Source organism: Pan paniscus, chromosome 10 (assembly GCF_029289425.2).
Source record: "Pan paniscus chromosome 10, NHGRI_mPanPan1-v2.0_pri, whole genome shotgun sequence".
NCBI classification, from domain to species: domain Eukaryota; kingdom Metazoa; phylum Chordata; class Mammalia; order Primates; family Hominidae; genus Pan; species Pan paniscus.
In genome coordinates this window covers 114402689-114417790 of record NC_073259.2, presented here as the reverse complement: position 1 = coordinate 114417790, position 15102 = coordinate 114402689, and the positions used below count along the sequence as shown (strand labels likewise).

At 40.9% G+C, this 15102-nt stretch overlaps 1 protein-coding gene across 6 annotated transcripts in view; it reads right to left on the bottom strand.

The window, feature by feature from the left end:
* Positions 1–1180: 1180 nt before the first annotated feature.
* Positions 1181–15102, bottom strand: part of TCP11L2 (t-complex 11 like 2) — a 46570-nt gene continuing 32648 nt past the window's right edge. For all 6 annotated transcript variants that reach the window (XM_034934386.3, XM_055096076.2, XM_003832550.5 and 3 more), the window contains 4 exons: positions 14647–14834; positions 14260–14441; positions 9475–9647; positions 1181–4218 (listed from right to left, as the gene is read on the bottom strand). In XM_034934386.3, coding sequence (XP_034790277.1) covers positions 3974–4218; positions 9475–9647; positions 14260–14441; positions 14647–14834 — 788 coding nt within the window. In that variant the 3' untranslated portion in view covers positions 1181–3973. The remainder of the gene's footprint in view (positions 4219–9474; positions 9648–14259; positions 14442–14646; positions 14835–15102) is intronic.

The window sequence follows — 15102 nt, the reverse complement described above, 5'->3', positions numbered from 1 at the left end:
CGCCCAAATTTTAGCATGGCATCCGAGAACCTTTTCATCTTTCTTGTTTCACTTCTCATCACTTTTTTTTTTTTTTTTTAAAGACAAAGTCTCCCTCTGTCGCCCAGGCTGCAGTGCAAGTGGCACGATCTCGGCTGACTGCAACCTCTGCTTCCTGGGTTCAAGTGATTCTCCTGCCTTAGCCTCCCGAGTAGCTAGGATTACAGGTGTCTGCCTCCACATCCAGCTAATTTTTGTATTTTTAGTAGAGAGATGGGGTTTTACCATGTTGGCCAGGCTGGTCTCGAACTCCTGACCTCAAGTGATCCACCCACCTCGACCTCCTGAAGTGCTGGGATTTCAGGTGTGAGCCACTGCACCTGGCCACCTCTCATTCATCACTTTCATTCTTCCAACTTACTCTCATCCCTGGCTCACCATTTCTCCCTACTGTTGTACTTACTGTGCACTTGGCCTGTTTTGTGGCCTCTTGGCAAGTTCCTATGTATCTCTCATGTTTTAGCTAAAGAATTATCTTCTTTATGAAATAGAGTTTGACCATCTTCTCCCTAGCACTATGCTTATTTATTATTTTTTGGAGACAGGGTCTTGCTCTGTTACCCAGGCTGGAGTGCAGTGGCAAGATCTCGGCTCACTGCAACTTCTGCCTCCCAGGTTCAAGTGATTCTCCTGCTTCAGCTTCCCAAGTAGCTGGGATTACAGGCATGTGCCACCACACCCGGCTGATTTTTGTATTTTTAATAGAGATGGTGTTTTGCCATGCTGGCCAGGCTTTTCTTGAACTCCTGGCCTCAAGTGATGCACCTGCTTTGGCCTCGAAGTGCTGGGATTCAGGCGTGAGCCATTGCGCCCAGCCCCGGCCTTATTTTTTAACCCTCATTACACTATATTGTAACTGTTCACAAGTTTGTCCTTCTCACTAGATTGTAAACTTCTTGAAGACCGTATGTTTTGTCATCTATGTATCACAACCACTGGGATACTTCTTGGCAGGCACACAGCAGATGCTCAATAGGTATTTGTTGACTCAATGAATGAATGTGTGAATAAACATGATTTGATGTCTGTAAGGCTCTGATGGTCAGCACAAGAATCATTCTAAAAAGACTATCCAATAAAGACTATCCAATATTCCATCCCCAAGCTACCCAGAAGTGGTTTAGAAAACAGAGACACTGGCTATCTCGAAATAATTTTTAATGCTTTAAAATTTAGTAAGTGCACACAATACATGTTTTAGCAGAAGAATGAAAATGTGTGTATGGCATTTAATACAAATTTACATTACAAAATGAGACCATGTTAGGAAAACATTAGAAGTAAACATTTAAGTAAAAACCAAATAAACAACATGCTAAGGGATACAATTTTAAAAATCCTAGTAAATGTAGTTGCCTAAATCCAGACTTGAAACATTGAGATTTACTTTGCCACTAAAAAAAAAAAAAAAAAAAAAAAAAGCAGAATGCCCTTCATTTTAAATGCATTAAAAAAAAAAAAAAGCTTGTACATTGTTTTCCTGCTGGCCACTGTAGTATAATCAACTATATAAAAGAGCATCAGCTGGATTCAAATCTGGTAATAAAAAAGTACACCACCTGTTAAGTATACAGTTCACCCCAGAAAGCAACAAAAAAATCACACTACATAATACCTTTCTACTGTCAGAATCTCCCTGATGCCCATGCCCCAAAGACAGAACAGCTGAGAACTCCTTCAGCTTAAGAGAAAACCAAATGTCTTCAGCACCTTATAGTTTCTGTGCATAGGAAAACATGGGCAGAAGAGGACTGCAGGAAGAGAAAAAAATAGCTAAGACCAATGGTGTACTCTTCAGTAATACTCCACTTGCATGCAGCAGCTTACGTGGAGAGAATGGCTGATGTATTGGGCATTGTGAGAAAAAAAAACAACTGACGTTTATACTTTCCTCAAATTTTGGCAGATTTCCCCAAATATAAACAATGGAGACAATTTATTCACACAATCATTTCCTAGAACTTCATAAAATAATGAAGTAACACCGTAATGGTGAAGGTTGTGGTGAGGAAAAGAAGGTTGGGGAAGAAAGGAATACTTCTTTTTATTTTCTACCCACTGGACCTCACCAAATTACTAGGGCTCAATTGAGTCCTTAGCAAACAAAACAATCAAAAATGTATTTTATGCAAATGAAGCTCTTTTTAGACCAAGTACCTCCCAACTGCAGTGCTTCCCGCAGCACTCCAAGAAGAGTAATTCCAGGATAAGCAGATTTCTCTAAAGTCTCAGTGGCAACTAGTGCCCAACTTTGCAAGGTTTGATTTAATGCTCAAGAATGGCAAATGAGGCCGGGCACAGTGGCTCACACCTGTAATCCCAGCACTTTGGGAGGCTGAGGCAGGCGGATTACGAGGTCAGGAGTTTGAGACCAGCCTCACCAATGTGGTGAAACCCTGTCTCTAGTAAAAATACAAAAATTAGCTGGGCATGGTGGTGCGTGCCTGTAATCCCAGCTACTCGGAAGGCTGAGGCAGGAGAATCACTTGAACCCGGGAGGCAGAGGTTGCAGTGAGCCGAGATTGTGCCACAGCACTCCAGCCTGGGCAATAGAGTGAGACTCCACCTCAAAGAAAAAAAAAAAAAAGAATGGCAAATGAGGCCGGGCATGGTGGCTCACGCCTGTAATCCCAGCACTTGAGGAGTCCGTGGTGGGTGGATCACGAGGTCAGGAGTTCAAGACAAGCCTGGCCAACATGATGAAACCCTGTCTCTACTAAAAATACAAAAATTAGCTGGGCATGGTGGCGGGCGCCTGTAGTCCCAGCTACTCAGGAGGCTGAGGCAGGAGAATTGCTTGAACCCAGGAGGCAGAGGTTGCAGTGAGCTGAGATCATGCCACTGCACTCCAGCCTGGGTGACAGAGTGAGACTGCATCTCAAAAAAAAAAAAAAAAAAAAAGGCAAATGATAATGATCCTTAGAAGGGCATCTTGGTCATAACACGGTAAAGCTTTCATCAGCACAAAAGACATCTGGTAGTTAAGTTATATGGGTAAGAAATCCAAAGTTTAACTGTTTCTTTTTCAGATATGAACTTCATGGAGAACGGGATCTCATTTTATCATTGACTCCCTTTCTTCTTCTTACAAGTAAACCAAATGAGCCCTGCCTCACATAAAAATATTAAACTCTTATATAAACCTTATCAATGGCCTGAGAACTGCAAGGACATTCACTAAGAGATTTGTGCAAAAATTGTTTTTCTTGGAGAGCAGACTAAATTGTAAGAAGAAACAAACTTCTAGAATAATTTGAGAAGGGAGTTGCTTCTATTTTCACTAAACAAACAAGGGAGGTTTTATCTGAAGTTTGTATATAGCATGAAAATGTACTTAATACATTAAAATTCTAAATAAATACTGACCATTGGTATTATAAAGTGTGATTTGGTACATTTGTGGAATTTGAGGACTTACTTTGAAAGTTTCTATTAACACATTAATAAAATGTAATTGTACATTTCAAATACAATTGTGTTTACTTCACATCATTTATTCAGAACATCAGTTCCCTCAGTTATTGTCACAACCTTCAACCCTTTAAGGAGTTGTACCAAAATTAAAAATCATTAGGTTTGATAATAACAAGTGAGAAAAACAACTCCTTAGGGGTTGAATGTCATAAGCCAAATATAAATGGTTAAGAAAACATTTACAAGTATTATACAGGTAATATAATTAATTACAAATTGTTTTCTGTTCATTACAAATGTCTGTTTTAAACTTGAAAATGATGCACAAATAGGGTCTATGTGATGTTTACGTCTTCTGAGGGTCTATGTGATGTGTGTGTCTTCTGTAATGCTAATATTACCCATTACACAGATTTGGGCTAATACTGCACCACAGTAGTGAGAATGTGCTGGATCAATGGAAGTGGACTGGATACCAAAGTACTGGATTTCCAATCTCTCATCCAATGTCAGTTCTTCTTTAGTTAGTAGGAGGTGAAGCATCTACCTTCCCCATGGCTTCCTCATTGAAGAGCAGCTTTCGAAGTATATTTGCATAAAATGGTCCATACACTTGTTTGTTGAGATTCACAATGTTTGCATATTGAGAGCCTAGGGCTTCTAGCTCCTGCTGAATGACAGCTAGGCCTCCTGGCATAGGAGGCATGCATTTTTGAGGGCTTGGAAGACAAAGTAGGCTTCTCATGTAAAGCTTAATTCGTTTATCTGAAGGGGAAAAAAAGATACCTTTATCTGTCCATTATTAAAGTACATAATTTTTAAAAACAAGAACAAGTAATTGTAGTAGGTTGACTGCAATAATGTTCCCAATTCTTTACCCCTCCCTGCACCCATCCCCTTTCCAAGGTAGCTTTGCAGCTCCTCCTATCAAAGCTGGAGTGTGTTTTTCCCATCCTTTTTATCTGGGCTGGCCCTGTGACTTACTTTGGCCAATACAGAATGCGGTGGAAATGCCAGAGTACCAGTTTCATGCCTTGGCCTCAAGAGGCCACTCTTGTTCATGTCCACCGTCTACCTACTACCGCCATGAGAATAAGCCTGGGCTTGCTGGAGGATGAGAGACCAAGGAGAGGGAAACCCAGCTGTTCCATCTGAGGCCATCCTAGACCAACCCATAGCCAACCAGCATTCAAACACCTGATCAGCAAAGCTTCCATCCTGAGTCACAGCTGAACCACAAATACATTAGTGAGTTCAGCAAGACCAAAAGAGCCACCCGGTCGCCTCACAGACTGGTGAGTAATAATAAATGCTTATTTTTTTTTAAGCTCAGGAGTTTTGTGGTATTTTGTTATGCAGCAATAGCTGACTGACAAAAAAAAGGCAGAGCCCTATTTGGGGGGAATCTTCTACAAAAGTTAATCCTAAATGTTCATGATTGTAATTACATACACTAAAGCTGAGTTTGTAAACTGGCATTGCCAGTCTGGCCCATGCAGTGTCTTTTTTAAAAACAGAAGCCATTTAAAATCAGGAGATTTCACATAGAAATCCATATTTCTGCTTTCTCTTAAAAAATCTAGAGATCTGGCAAACTTGGGGGCCCAAATTACCACACAGCAAGGGGGACCACACATCTAGGTCTCCCCAGGACAGTCAAAATTTACACCTGTTGTCCTGGCATAATTTTAAAAAGAGACTCTCAAAAGTACCCTGGTTGAACAATAAATTACATGGTGCCAGGCGTAGTGGCTCACACCTGTAATCCCAGCACTTTGGGAGGCCGAGGTGGGAGATTGATTGAGCCTAGGAGTTCGAGACCAGCCTGGGCAATATAGTGAAACTTCATCTCTACAAAAAAAATTTAAAAATTAGCCAGGCATGATGGTGTGTGCCTGTAGTCCCAGCTACTTAGGAGGCTGAGTTGAGAGGACTGCCTGAGCTCATGAGGCTGCAGTGAGCTGTGATCGTGCCACCACACTCCAGCCTGGGCAACAGAGGGAGACTCCATCTCAAACGTAATTAATTAATACTAAATAAGTTACAGGGCACTTCACACATGGCCAAGAATCAGGAGACACTGAGGAAGGGACACCCTAACCAGCACACCATTGTGCCACCTTCCCTGCCCTTCCTGCATCACCGCCTCAATGTGTCTGACTTTGAGACGACTACACAAAAGCATAGAAATGCATATGGAAATCAGGCTGCAATAGTATAGGACAACTACTAATAATACTGGACAGAAAAGACCTGCTATGGCTCAGGCTGCTCCAAGGGCTTTCTCTGGCTTTGGGAACAGAAACCTCACCAATAAGAAGGTTTACTAAGGAAAATATACCACATTGAATATAGACAACTATGATACTACTGAAATTCTTATCGCCAAAGAATGCTCACAAAAATCATACATTCCAGCTAGGTCTGACCTAGAACTTAGTTTCCAATGTCTATGTCTTAGAATTCTTTCCTTTTACTAGAATGCCCTTCAATCTCATCTCATCTCATCTCTGCCCAGAATCAGAGGCATCCTTCAATGTCGTGCCAAAAGTTACCTCCTTTATGTGACTTTCCTTAGCATCTGTTACCAGACTATCATGACATATGATTGCCAGTTGAGAAGGTGTCCCTCTCCCTTCTTGGACAGTGGACTCTCTGAGCGTGAGGGTTATATCTTTTTTATATTTATATTCTTGGTCTGTCATGTGACAGACACATTGTAAATGCTGACTGAACTTAAGTGAGAATGGACTGAAAAGAGTATAAAGATAAATAACAAACTGAAAACCGTGGCAGCCAGGGGAAAATGGGGACTGAAGAAGGCAAACAAAGGTGACTTAAGCCTTATCTGTATTTTCTTTCTTTTTTTATATATAGACAGGGTCTCCATCTGTTGCCCAGGAGAGTCTCAAACTCCTGGCCTCAAGCCATCCTCCTGCTTCGGCCTCCCAAAGTGCTGGGATGACAGGCATGAGCCACCGTGCCTGGCCTTTGTCTGTAATTTTTCTACAAGGAGAAATTATTCTGTATCACCTGTGCAACTGAAATTACTTGTTAAAAGTGTAGATGGCAGGCCAGGCACAGTGGCTTAGGCCTGTAATCCCAGCACTTTGGGAGGCCGAGGTGGGCAGATCACGAGGTCAGGAGTTTGAGACCAGCCTGGCCAATATGGTGGAACCCCGTCTCTACTAAAAATACAAAAAAATAGCTGGGCATGGTGGTCTGCACCTGTAGTCCCAGCTACTAGGGAGGCTGGGGCAGAAGTATTCTTCTTGAACCCGGGAGGCAGAGGTTGCAGTGAGCCAAGATCACACCACTGCACTCCAGACTGGGCGACAGAGCAAGACTCCATCTCAAAAAAAAAAAAGTAGACGTAGGCATGCAAATAATTTACACAGCAGGTAATCCATAGTTTTTACTTAGTGTGTATTCGAAAGAAAAATCCCTTTCTAATATCTTTTCAAAAGGTTAAGAATTGTAATGGGAATTGGGGATTATAATCCCTTCAGTAAATAAATAGCGCATCAACTGAGAACAAAAGAAAGCATACTGTGGGTACCCTTAGCAGAGGAAAACCATGGCCAACACTGATCAAGCCCTTCTCAGGTTCCAGGAATCTCTCTGTTTAATTTATTCTAACTCCTCTGCAGGCATACATTTAGAGTTAACTGTGTACTACTTTCCCTTTAGACTAGTTGCCTGACCTTGAGAGGCCCAGGTCTATATCATCACAGATATGATCCAAACGCTTTCCCATAAGAAGGTTTAAAAATGAAACCCTTTCAAAATCCTTATTATGTCAGCAAGTGGTTCTGCCTCTTTTGCCTGTTTTGCAGATGAGTCTGTTTTTAGGCAAAGGCTAAAGTGACCGGAGTGTTTGTCCAGTTAGGAGCAGCCACACGGAGTCCCTGCCAAAGGCGTGTCCTTGGCTTCCAGAGTCGAAGAAGAGACGTTCAAGTGAGTCACTTAAGTTGCTAGGGCAACAGTACTTTGAATGAGATTAAAAATGCTTTCAATTTGCAAAAGGACAGGAAAGTTGGACTGGGGAAAGCTGGGTGGACAAAAGTTGCTTTACCAGATTTTAAGAGGCATCTCCTAGCCCTCAGCTTCCCTCTTCCTTCTGATACTGCAAGCATTTCCCTTATCCAAAGAAAAGTCACAGAGTACACTCTGACACTCTGGCCACTCTGCCAGCAAGCAACAGCGCTCCAGCTCTGACTGACGTGCCAGTCAGAGCAGTTAGGAACATGAGCTCTGGAGTCAGACAGGCTGGGGAAGACAGACTCTGCCCCCAGCTTGTTATGGGACTTTGAGTGAAAGTTATTTAACCTCTCCAAGTCTCCTATGCATTTACCCATTTCACAAATATTTATTAAATATATGTGCACGTGCAGCATTGCATAAGAATATAGCAGTGAACAAACCTGCACGCTGTCCTCATGAGGCCTGCACACTACTGGGGATCTGGCAGTATGCTGCAGAGACTGCTGGGCAGTGTCTCAGTCCCTACTCTATCCCTCTTCCTCCTAGAACACCATCTCTCAGGTTTTACCTGTTCAGCTGGGGACAACATGCTCTGAGGACAGATGCATGTCAGCATGTGAAGGTATATAGATAAGGGCTTGGCCACAGGTGACAGTGGTCATGCTCTGTTATTGTTATCAACTGTCCCCTCTCAGGAGCAGCCTCTCCAGCAGCCCACAATGTTGTATACACCAAGACTGTTCCTTTCTGGGGGCAAAGTTGAAGCTTGGATCCCCAGCATTCCATGTCCCCAGGGATAAGGATGAACAACACCATTTGAAAGCCTCAAATCAATAATAAAATGTATTTGTATTCTTAAGGCCGTCAATGTTGTACTTTGAAAATTTGCAGATTAGTCCTAGCAGGTTAGTACATTCTAATTCTACACTCTTCTACTTTTGGTTTTCATGCTTCAACCTCTGTAGTAGACAACTGCTTTGTACCACACAGCAGCTTCTCCCCTTCCTTATGGCCACAATACTCTGATTTTATTTGGGGGTAACCATCTCCTCCCTACTCTCATCAGGTGTTACAGAGAAAACTGACTCCTCCTTGGCTCCAGGAGGTGAATACATGTCTCAGGCTTAACTTTCTTCCTCCCCTCAGGCCACCATGACCAATTCAAGAATGGGACATGAACCATAGTCAGGCTAACTGGAGCCACTGAGACTCAATGATGGGGTCACTGTTTGAGCCAACAGGGAGGCAGATTCCTTGTTTTTCACTGGACTTAAATATGGAAGGTTGTAGGCTGGAGCTAAAGCCATCCTGCTGTCATGAGAAAAGTCTGCCTGTGAAGGCAGCTGGCCCAGGAGAAGGTAATGTTGAGAGTTGGAGGCCGGAAAACTAGTGCCAGTGACAGCTGGAACTCTCATTAGGCTGTACCAGAAGCCAGTCCTACCCCTGGTCTTTTCAGTTAGATGAGAAAATAAATGATCATTTTGTTTAAGCTAGTTTAGAAGTTTAGATTCTTGTCACAGGTAGCAGAAAAAGTCCTAACTGATACATTATCCATTTTCCCAACTCACCAACACAGCTTGACTTTGAGACAGTCAATTTCCTGGCTGACCATTACAAAAAGAAGCCTACACACTATGTCTCCCAGATCCACGCATTTTTAGTCTTTGTCTCTTTAAGCCTGACCAAGTTCCTTCAGAGCTGCTCAGAGCAGAACTCATATCTACTATCTGTGAACATACTGCCAGCTGGTTTGAATAACTGCATTGATCTAGGATTTTAACATTACTCCAGCACTCTGTTATTCTCGTCATAAAATCTATTGGCTGAATAGATAATAGATCCCCCAACTCCATGACACACAGAAGCAGCAATGAGTCCTAGGCCTTTGAAAACATTAATATTTCTTGATATTTTCAATATTTATCCTCCAAAAGTGGGTAATGTGTTTAAGATCAAAATTTGACTGACTTAATGTTAGTCAAAATCAGCAAGTTAAAGCAAATTGGAATTGAAGCAGAAATCAATGAAAGGACTCACCAATCAAGGACCAGATAGGATTGTCCTCCTCTTCAATGCTTGAAAATTGACCTATAAGATTAGCTTGAATCTCAGCATTTAAAGTGGGTAAACCTCTTTCCATCAGGGTCTTGTTAACCTCAACACAAGTCTGAACACCAATAGAATTCAGGACTTCCTTCAAGTTAAAGGTCCTATGAAACATAAAATGAAATTCCACCAGGGAAAGTTTTTGTTCATCAAGTTATTATTTTTAATATACAGACTTGTTTTAGATGTCTACCAAATTTCTCTTATACAGACAATAATAACCTCTATTAGAATGAACTTAAAAAATAGTAACTCCTCCCAACCACCAACCTTCTGATGTAGCAGATTTCTAAATGCTTAAAATCATTAAATTGTGTGGCAGTGTTTAAATAGAAAAGCATAAGCAGAAAAATGTGGTCCCCAAAAATGCACCTGCAACCCCATTTATATTGCAGGGCTATCAGAAAGGGACAGAAAACACCAATTTACTTCTTAAACTTGTTGGTCTGAGTGGATTCATTCACACATTTAAAAAAATGCACTTGATAAATGAAGTAGACTCAATTCATCTATGCCTGAGCAGTAAATCTATAACACCAATCAAAAACAACAAATGAAGATATTCAGAAGTCAAACACCTAAAACTTTTGGCTGATCATGACCAAAGATAATAAGCTCCTTCACATTATTCAAGTAACTGATAAATAATCTCCAATATATAGAGTCCAGAAAGTTGTAAAGGTAATTAAAGAGTGAGTTATTTAGTAGGTAAGGAAAAACAGGTAATTAGAAAAGGCATTTGTTGGGTCCACACTATTAGGGAAAGATGACTGAAAATTTTATCTCACTATCCAGAAAGCATCCTTAAGATAACTCTGCAAAATGGGAATTAAAGGATGAGAGAAGGGCTCAATGATAGGAAGCACTATAACGGAGAGAGTTGGAACATAAGCTATGGTGTTATGTGGAGCTGGGTTCAAATCCTGGCTCTACCACTGAACTTCTATGTGTCTAATATTTAGCTCTTAGCAGATTATCAGGCACATGGAAGAAGGAAAAGAGAAAAATAGGTTATCATGTTTATCATCATTAACAGCAATAAGAAATAAGTTCTTGGTGTTCTGCCTTGACTGGAATTTGTTATAAGCCCACACTGGACATGACGCTGGAATTCTGTAACCCAAGGATAGACTGATTGTAATAAAATTTTTACCTTCCGACTTTTTATCCACTACAATGTACTGCCCTAGCTTTTTCTTGCTTTTAATCAGTGAGTTCTTAGGCTAAAGGGAAACTGGCTAGCCATATGCAGAAAATTGATACTGGACTCCTTCCTTTCACCAGATACAAAAATCAACTCAAGATGGATTAAAGACTTAACTATAAGACCTTTAAAAACCCTAAAGGAAGACCCAGGAAACACCATTATGGACATAGGCCTTGGCAAACATTTTGTGATGAATTACCCAAAAGCAAATGCAACAAAAGCAAAAATAGACAAGTGGGACCTAATTAAACTAAAGAGCTTATGCACAGCAAAAGAAATTATCCACAGAGTAAACAGCCTATAGAATGGGAGAAAATATTTGCAAACTATGCATTCAACAAAGTTCTAATATCTAGAATCTACAAGGAACTTAAACACTCGACAAGCAAAAAACGACCTCATTAAAAAATGGGCAAAGGACATGAACAGATACTTCTCAAAAGAAGACATACATGTAGCCAACAAGCATCTGAAGAAATGCTCAACATCACTAATCATTAGAGAAACGCAAATCAAAACCACAGTGAGATACCATCTCATACCAGTCTGAATGGCTATTTTTTTTCTTTTCTTTTCTTTTGAGACGGAGTCTCACTCCGTCCCAGGCTGGAGTGCAGTGGCACAATCTCGGCTCACTGCAACCTCTGCCTCCCAGGTTCAAGTGATTCTCCTGCCTTAGCTTCCTGAGTAGCTGGGACTACAGGCACGCGCCACCATGCTCGGCTAATTATTTTTTGTATTTTTTGTAGAGACGGGGTTTCGCCATCTTGGGCAGACTAGTCTCGAACTCCTGACCTCAAGTGATCTGGCTGCCTCGGCCTCCTAGAATGCTGGGATTACAGGTGTGAGCCACCGTGCCCAGCCTGAATGGCTATTATTAAAAAGTCAGAAAATAACAGATTCTGGCAAGGTTGTAGAGAAAAGAGAGCACTTATACACTGCTGGTGGGAATGTAAATTAGTTCAGCCACTGTGGAAAGCAGTTTGGAGATTTCTAAAATAACTTAAAACAGAACTACCATTCAACTGAGCAATCCCATTACTGGGTTTATTCCCAAAGGAATAGAAATCACTCTATCAAAAAGATACATGTACTCATATATTCACTGCAGCACTATTCACAACAGCAAAGACATGGAATCAACCTAGATGACCATCAATGGTGGACTGGATAAAGAAAATATGGTATACATACACCATGGAATACTATACAGCTGTATAAAGAATAAGATCATGTTCTTTGCAGCAACATGGGTAAAACTGGAGACCATTATCCTAAGCAAATTAATTCAGAAACAGAAAACCAAATACCACATGTTCTCGCTTATAAGTGGGAACTAAACACTGAGTAAACATGGACATAAAGGGGAACAACAGATACTGGCTCCTACACTTAAAGGTGGAGGTCTGGAGGAGGGTGAGGGTTGGAAAACTAACTATGCTCACTACCTGGGTGATGAAATCACTGGTACACCAAACCCCAGTGACCCTCAATTTACCCACGTAAAAAACCTGTACATGTGCCCCTACACCTAAAATAAAAGTTGAAAAAGGGAAAAAAAGCAAAAATCAATTAATCAATAAATCCTCTTTCAGCTCTTCAAAAAAAGTTGTCTTAGCATAAGCCATGCCTTCTACTCACAATGAAGAGGGAAAAACTCCTTCTAGTTTTCAAGATGCATCATCAAACCCAATATAAATGACATCTTGGTCTATTATTTAGTACTATCCCTTTTTTTAATACTATGAATGCTATTGCCCCATCCGTAATGAGGACAATTGAGAATTGATTGTATTGATTTCCTAACACAGGGAAAAAATTTAAACAATGAAACAACCAGATAAACAACCAGATACAATTATAAAGAGGATGATTTAATGACTAGTTATTAATAGCTAGCATTCATTGAGTACATAGTACGTGCCACACATCTGTACCTGAATCATCTTAAGTTCTCACAACTCCAAGGTAGATATTAATACAATTATTATTCCCTTCTTACAAGTGAGGAAGTCAGGCTCATAGTAATTTGAGAACATATTCAAGTGTTCATAATAAGTCAGTAGCAGAGCTGGGATTTAAACCCTGGTCCATCTGACCCGAAAGCCTGTCTTCTTAGTAACCACTTTCTGTATACTTTATAATAACATTTCAGCAGCACTGGGTATTCCCTAAAGGCTTAATAAATAAAAGTTTCTGGAAAGTAATGACTACCCGTGCAGGGAAATCGTAAGATAAGACCAACTGCAAAATCAGAGGTTTCCTTTCATTATAGGTCTTGGTCCTGGAATATTAATGAGCATCAGAATCAGGAAAAAGGTCAGATCAGGGCTCAGTCCTTGGTCTGCCCTTTTCTGTTTGCAGCCCAAGGCAAATTCTATTCTATCTGTAAGCTTCAGTTCAAAATGAGAAGTTGGATTCTATAACTACGTGGGCTCCTTTTGGCTCTTAATAGTCTAGGATTTCATCAAGTAATGTATATGCTCTCTGAATAACAGGTGGGAGGATGAGAAGACAGGTGCATTTCCCTTCAATTACAGGAATAAAGAGGACATGCCTCTGAAGACACCTGAAAGGGGAACCAGCAGAAGCTGATCCATAAGAGACCCACAGAACCATCTGGCCATTCACCAAGACTAAGAATTTTCTGACTTAGATAGGAATTCCTATTGGATGATGTAAATGCAAAATCTAAATGGGATTCTAGCATTCATGAAGGTGTAACACTGGAGATAAATTTAGCAAAAACCAAAATCTTCACTGGACTGTGTCACATCTCTGAAGGGCAGAATTGTCAGCACTTCTGAAGACTTGGTAGCAAGGTGGATTTGTGAAGTCAGTAAACATTTCACTGCAGAAAAATGATGAAGTCAGAACAACTGGAGGAAAGCCCTCTTCAATAGCACAATTCTAGGGAGGCCGAGACGGGTGAGTCATGAGGTCAAGAGATCGAGACCATCCTGGCCAACATGGTGAAACCCGGTCTCTACTAAAAATACAAAAATTAGCTGGGCGTGGCGGCGCATGCCTGTAGTCCCAGCTACTTGGGAGGCTGAGGCAGAAGAATTGCTTGAACCTGGGAGGTGGAGGTTGCAGTGAGCTGAGATTGCGCCACTGCACTCCAGCCTGGTGACAGAGCGAGACTCTGTCTCAAAAAAAAAAAAAAAAAAAAAATTTGCGCAATTCTAAACATCAAGCTTGGCAGATTTCTGTGTTTCATTTGTTTTTTTCCAAAGCACTGTCAAAGAAAAGCTGTTGTACACATTCATTGTAAGTGGAAATACTACACTCACCCTGGCACTTGTCATGGAAAACACCTCTCCCTTCCTATAAGAGGACATCTAAGCCTCCAGAGATATTAAAGGAAATTCTAGAAAAAGGTGTAAGATAAGCTTCTCTAAAGCACAGTCCTGAATCTCACATCCAGATGTCCAAGGTCACTCTTGTTCTCTGAGACACATGCAGAGCCTTAATACAAGAGGGAGCAGATGCAAAAATTTGGAACTTACTCTTTGTTCATGCCTTCAAGTAGAACAGCTGAAATCCTTGTTAACCTGCTTGCAAGCTCAGGCAGGCCTCCTGTAATAGCACCCACCATGTTGTTGGTAATTAGGGACAGGCAGGCAATAATTTTCAATTGATTCAGCTTTTCTGTTAGTTCCTGAAGACGTGCTCCATCTGTCATGAGTGTCTAACATATTTATTTAAAATATAAAAATAGAAAGGGTAGCTCAATAGCATGAAAATACAAAACAGGCAATGTCATTTCCAAATTCCCATTTTTATCTGATTTTTGTAAAGTCATTAAACCACATGAAACACAGACCAGATGATTCAAAGTTAGAACTTAAGAATAAAAATACTGGGAAATTTGGGTGAAGAACAAAACCACTCACCTCTGGTAACTCTTTTTTCTGATAATCCCACTGTAACAGTTTCAAGTAACTATTATTTAGCACCAAAGTAGGGCTCAGGCTTGGCTTGGAGGTATTTTCGGCCCCAGGAGTTAAAGCACTCTCAGAAAGAGAAAATAATTCTTCATTTACAGATTCTTTTATCCATTCTGTAGTCTGATCAAGAGCACCTAAGAGTGAAAAGGCCACATATTTGTTCTACAGCTGATTGATCCCTTCACTGGTGTATTCCACTTGACAGATGCTGTGTTGGGTGCTGGGCATGAATGAAAAGACACAGCCATGCCCTGCAAGGAGTTTACAGTCCAGATGGAAAGGCAGACCTGTAAACTAACAATTATAACAGAGTACAATGAATGCTAGTAATTGTGGGAGAAGAGGCTGTCCAGGAAAGAATCTAAGAGGAAGAGCTCTGTAAGTGCTCTGGAAAAGACAGCA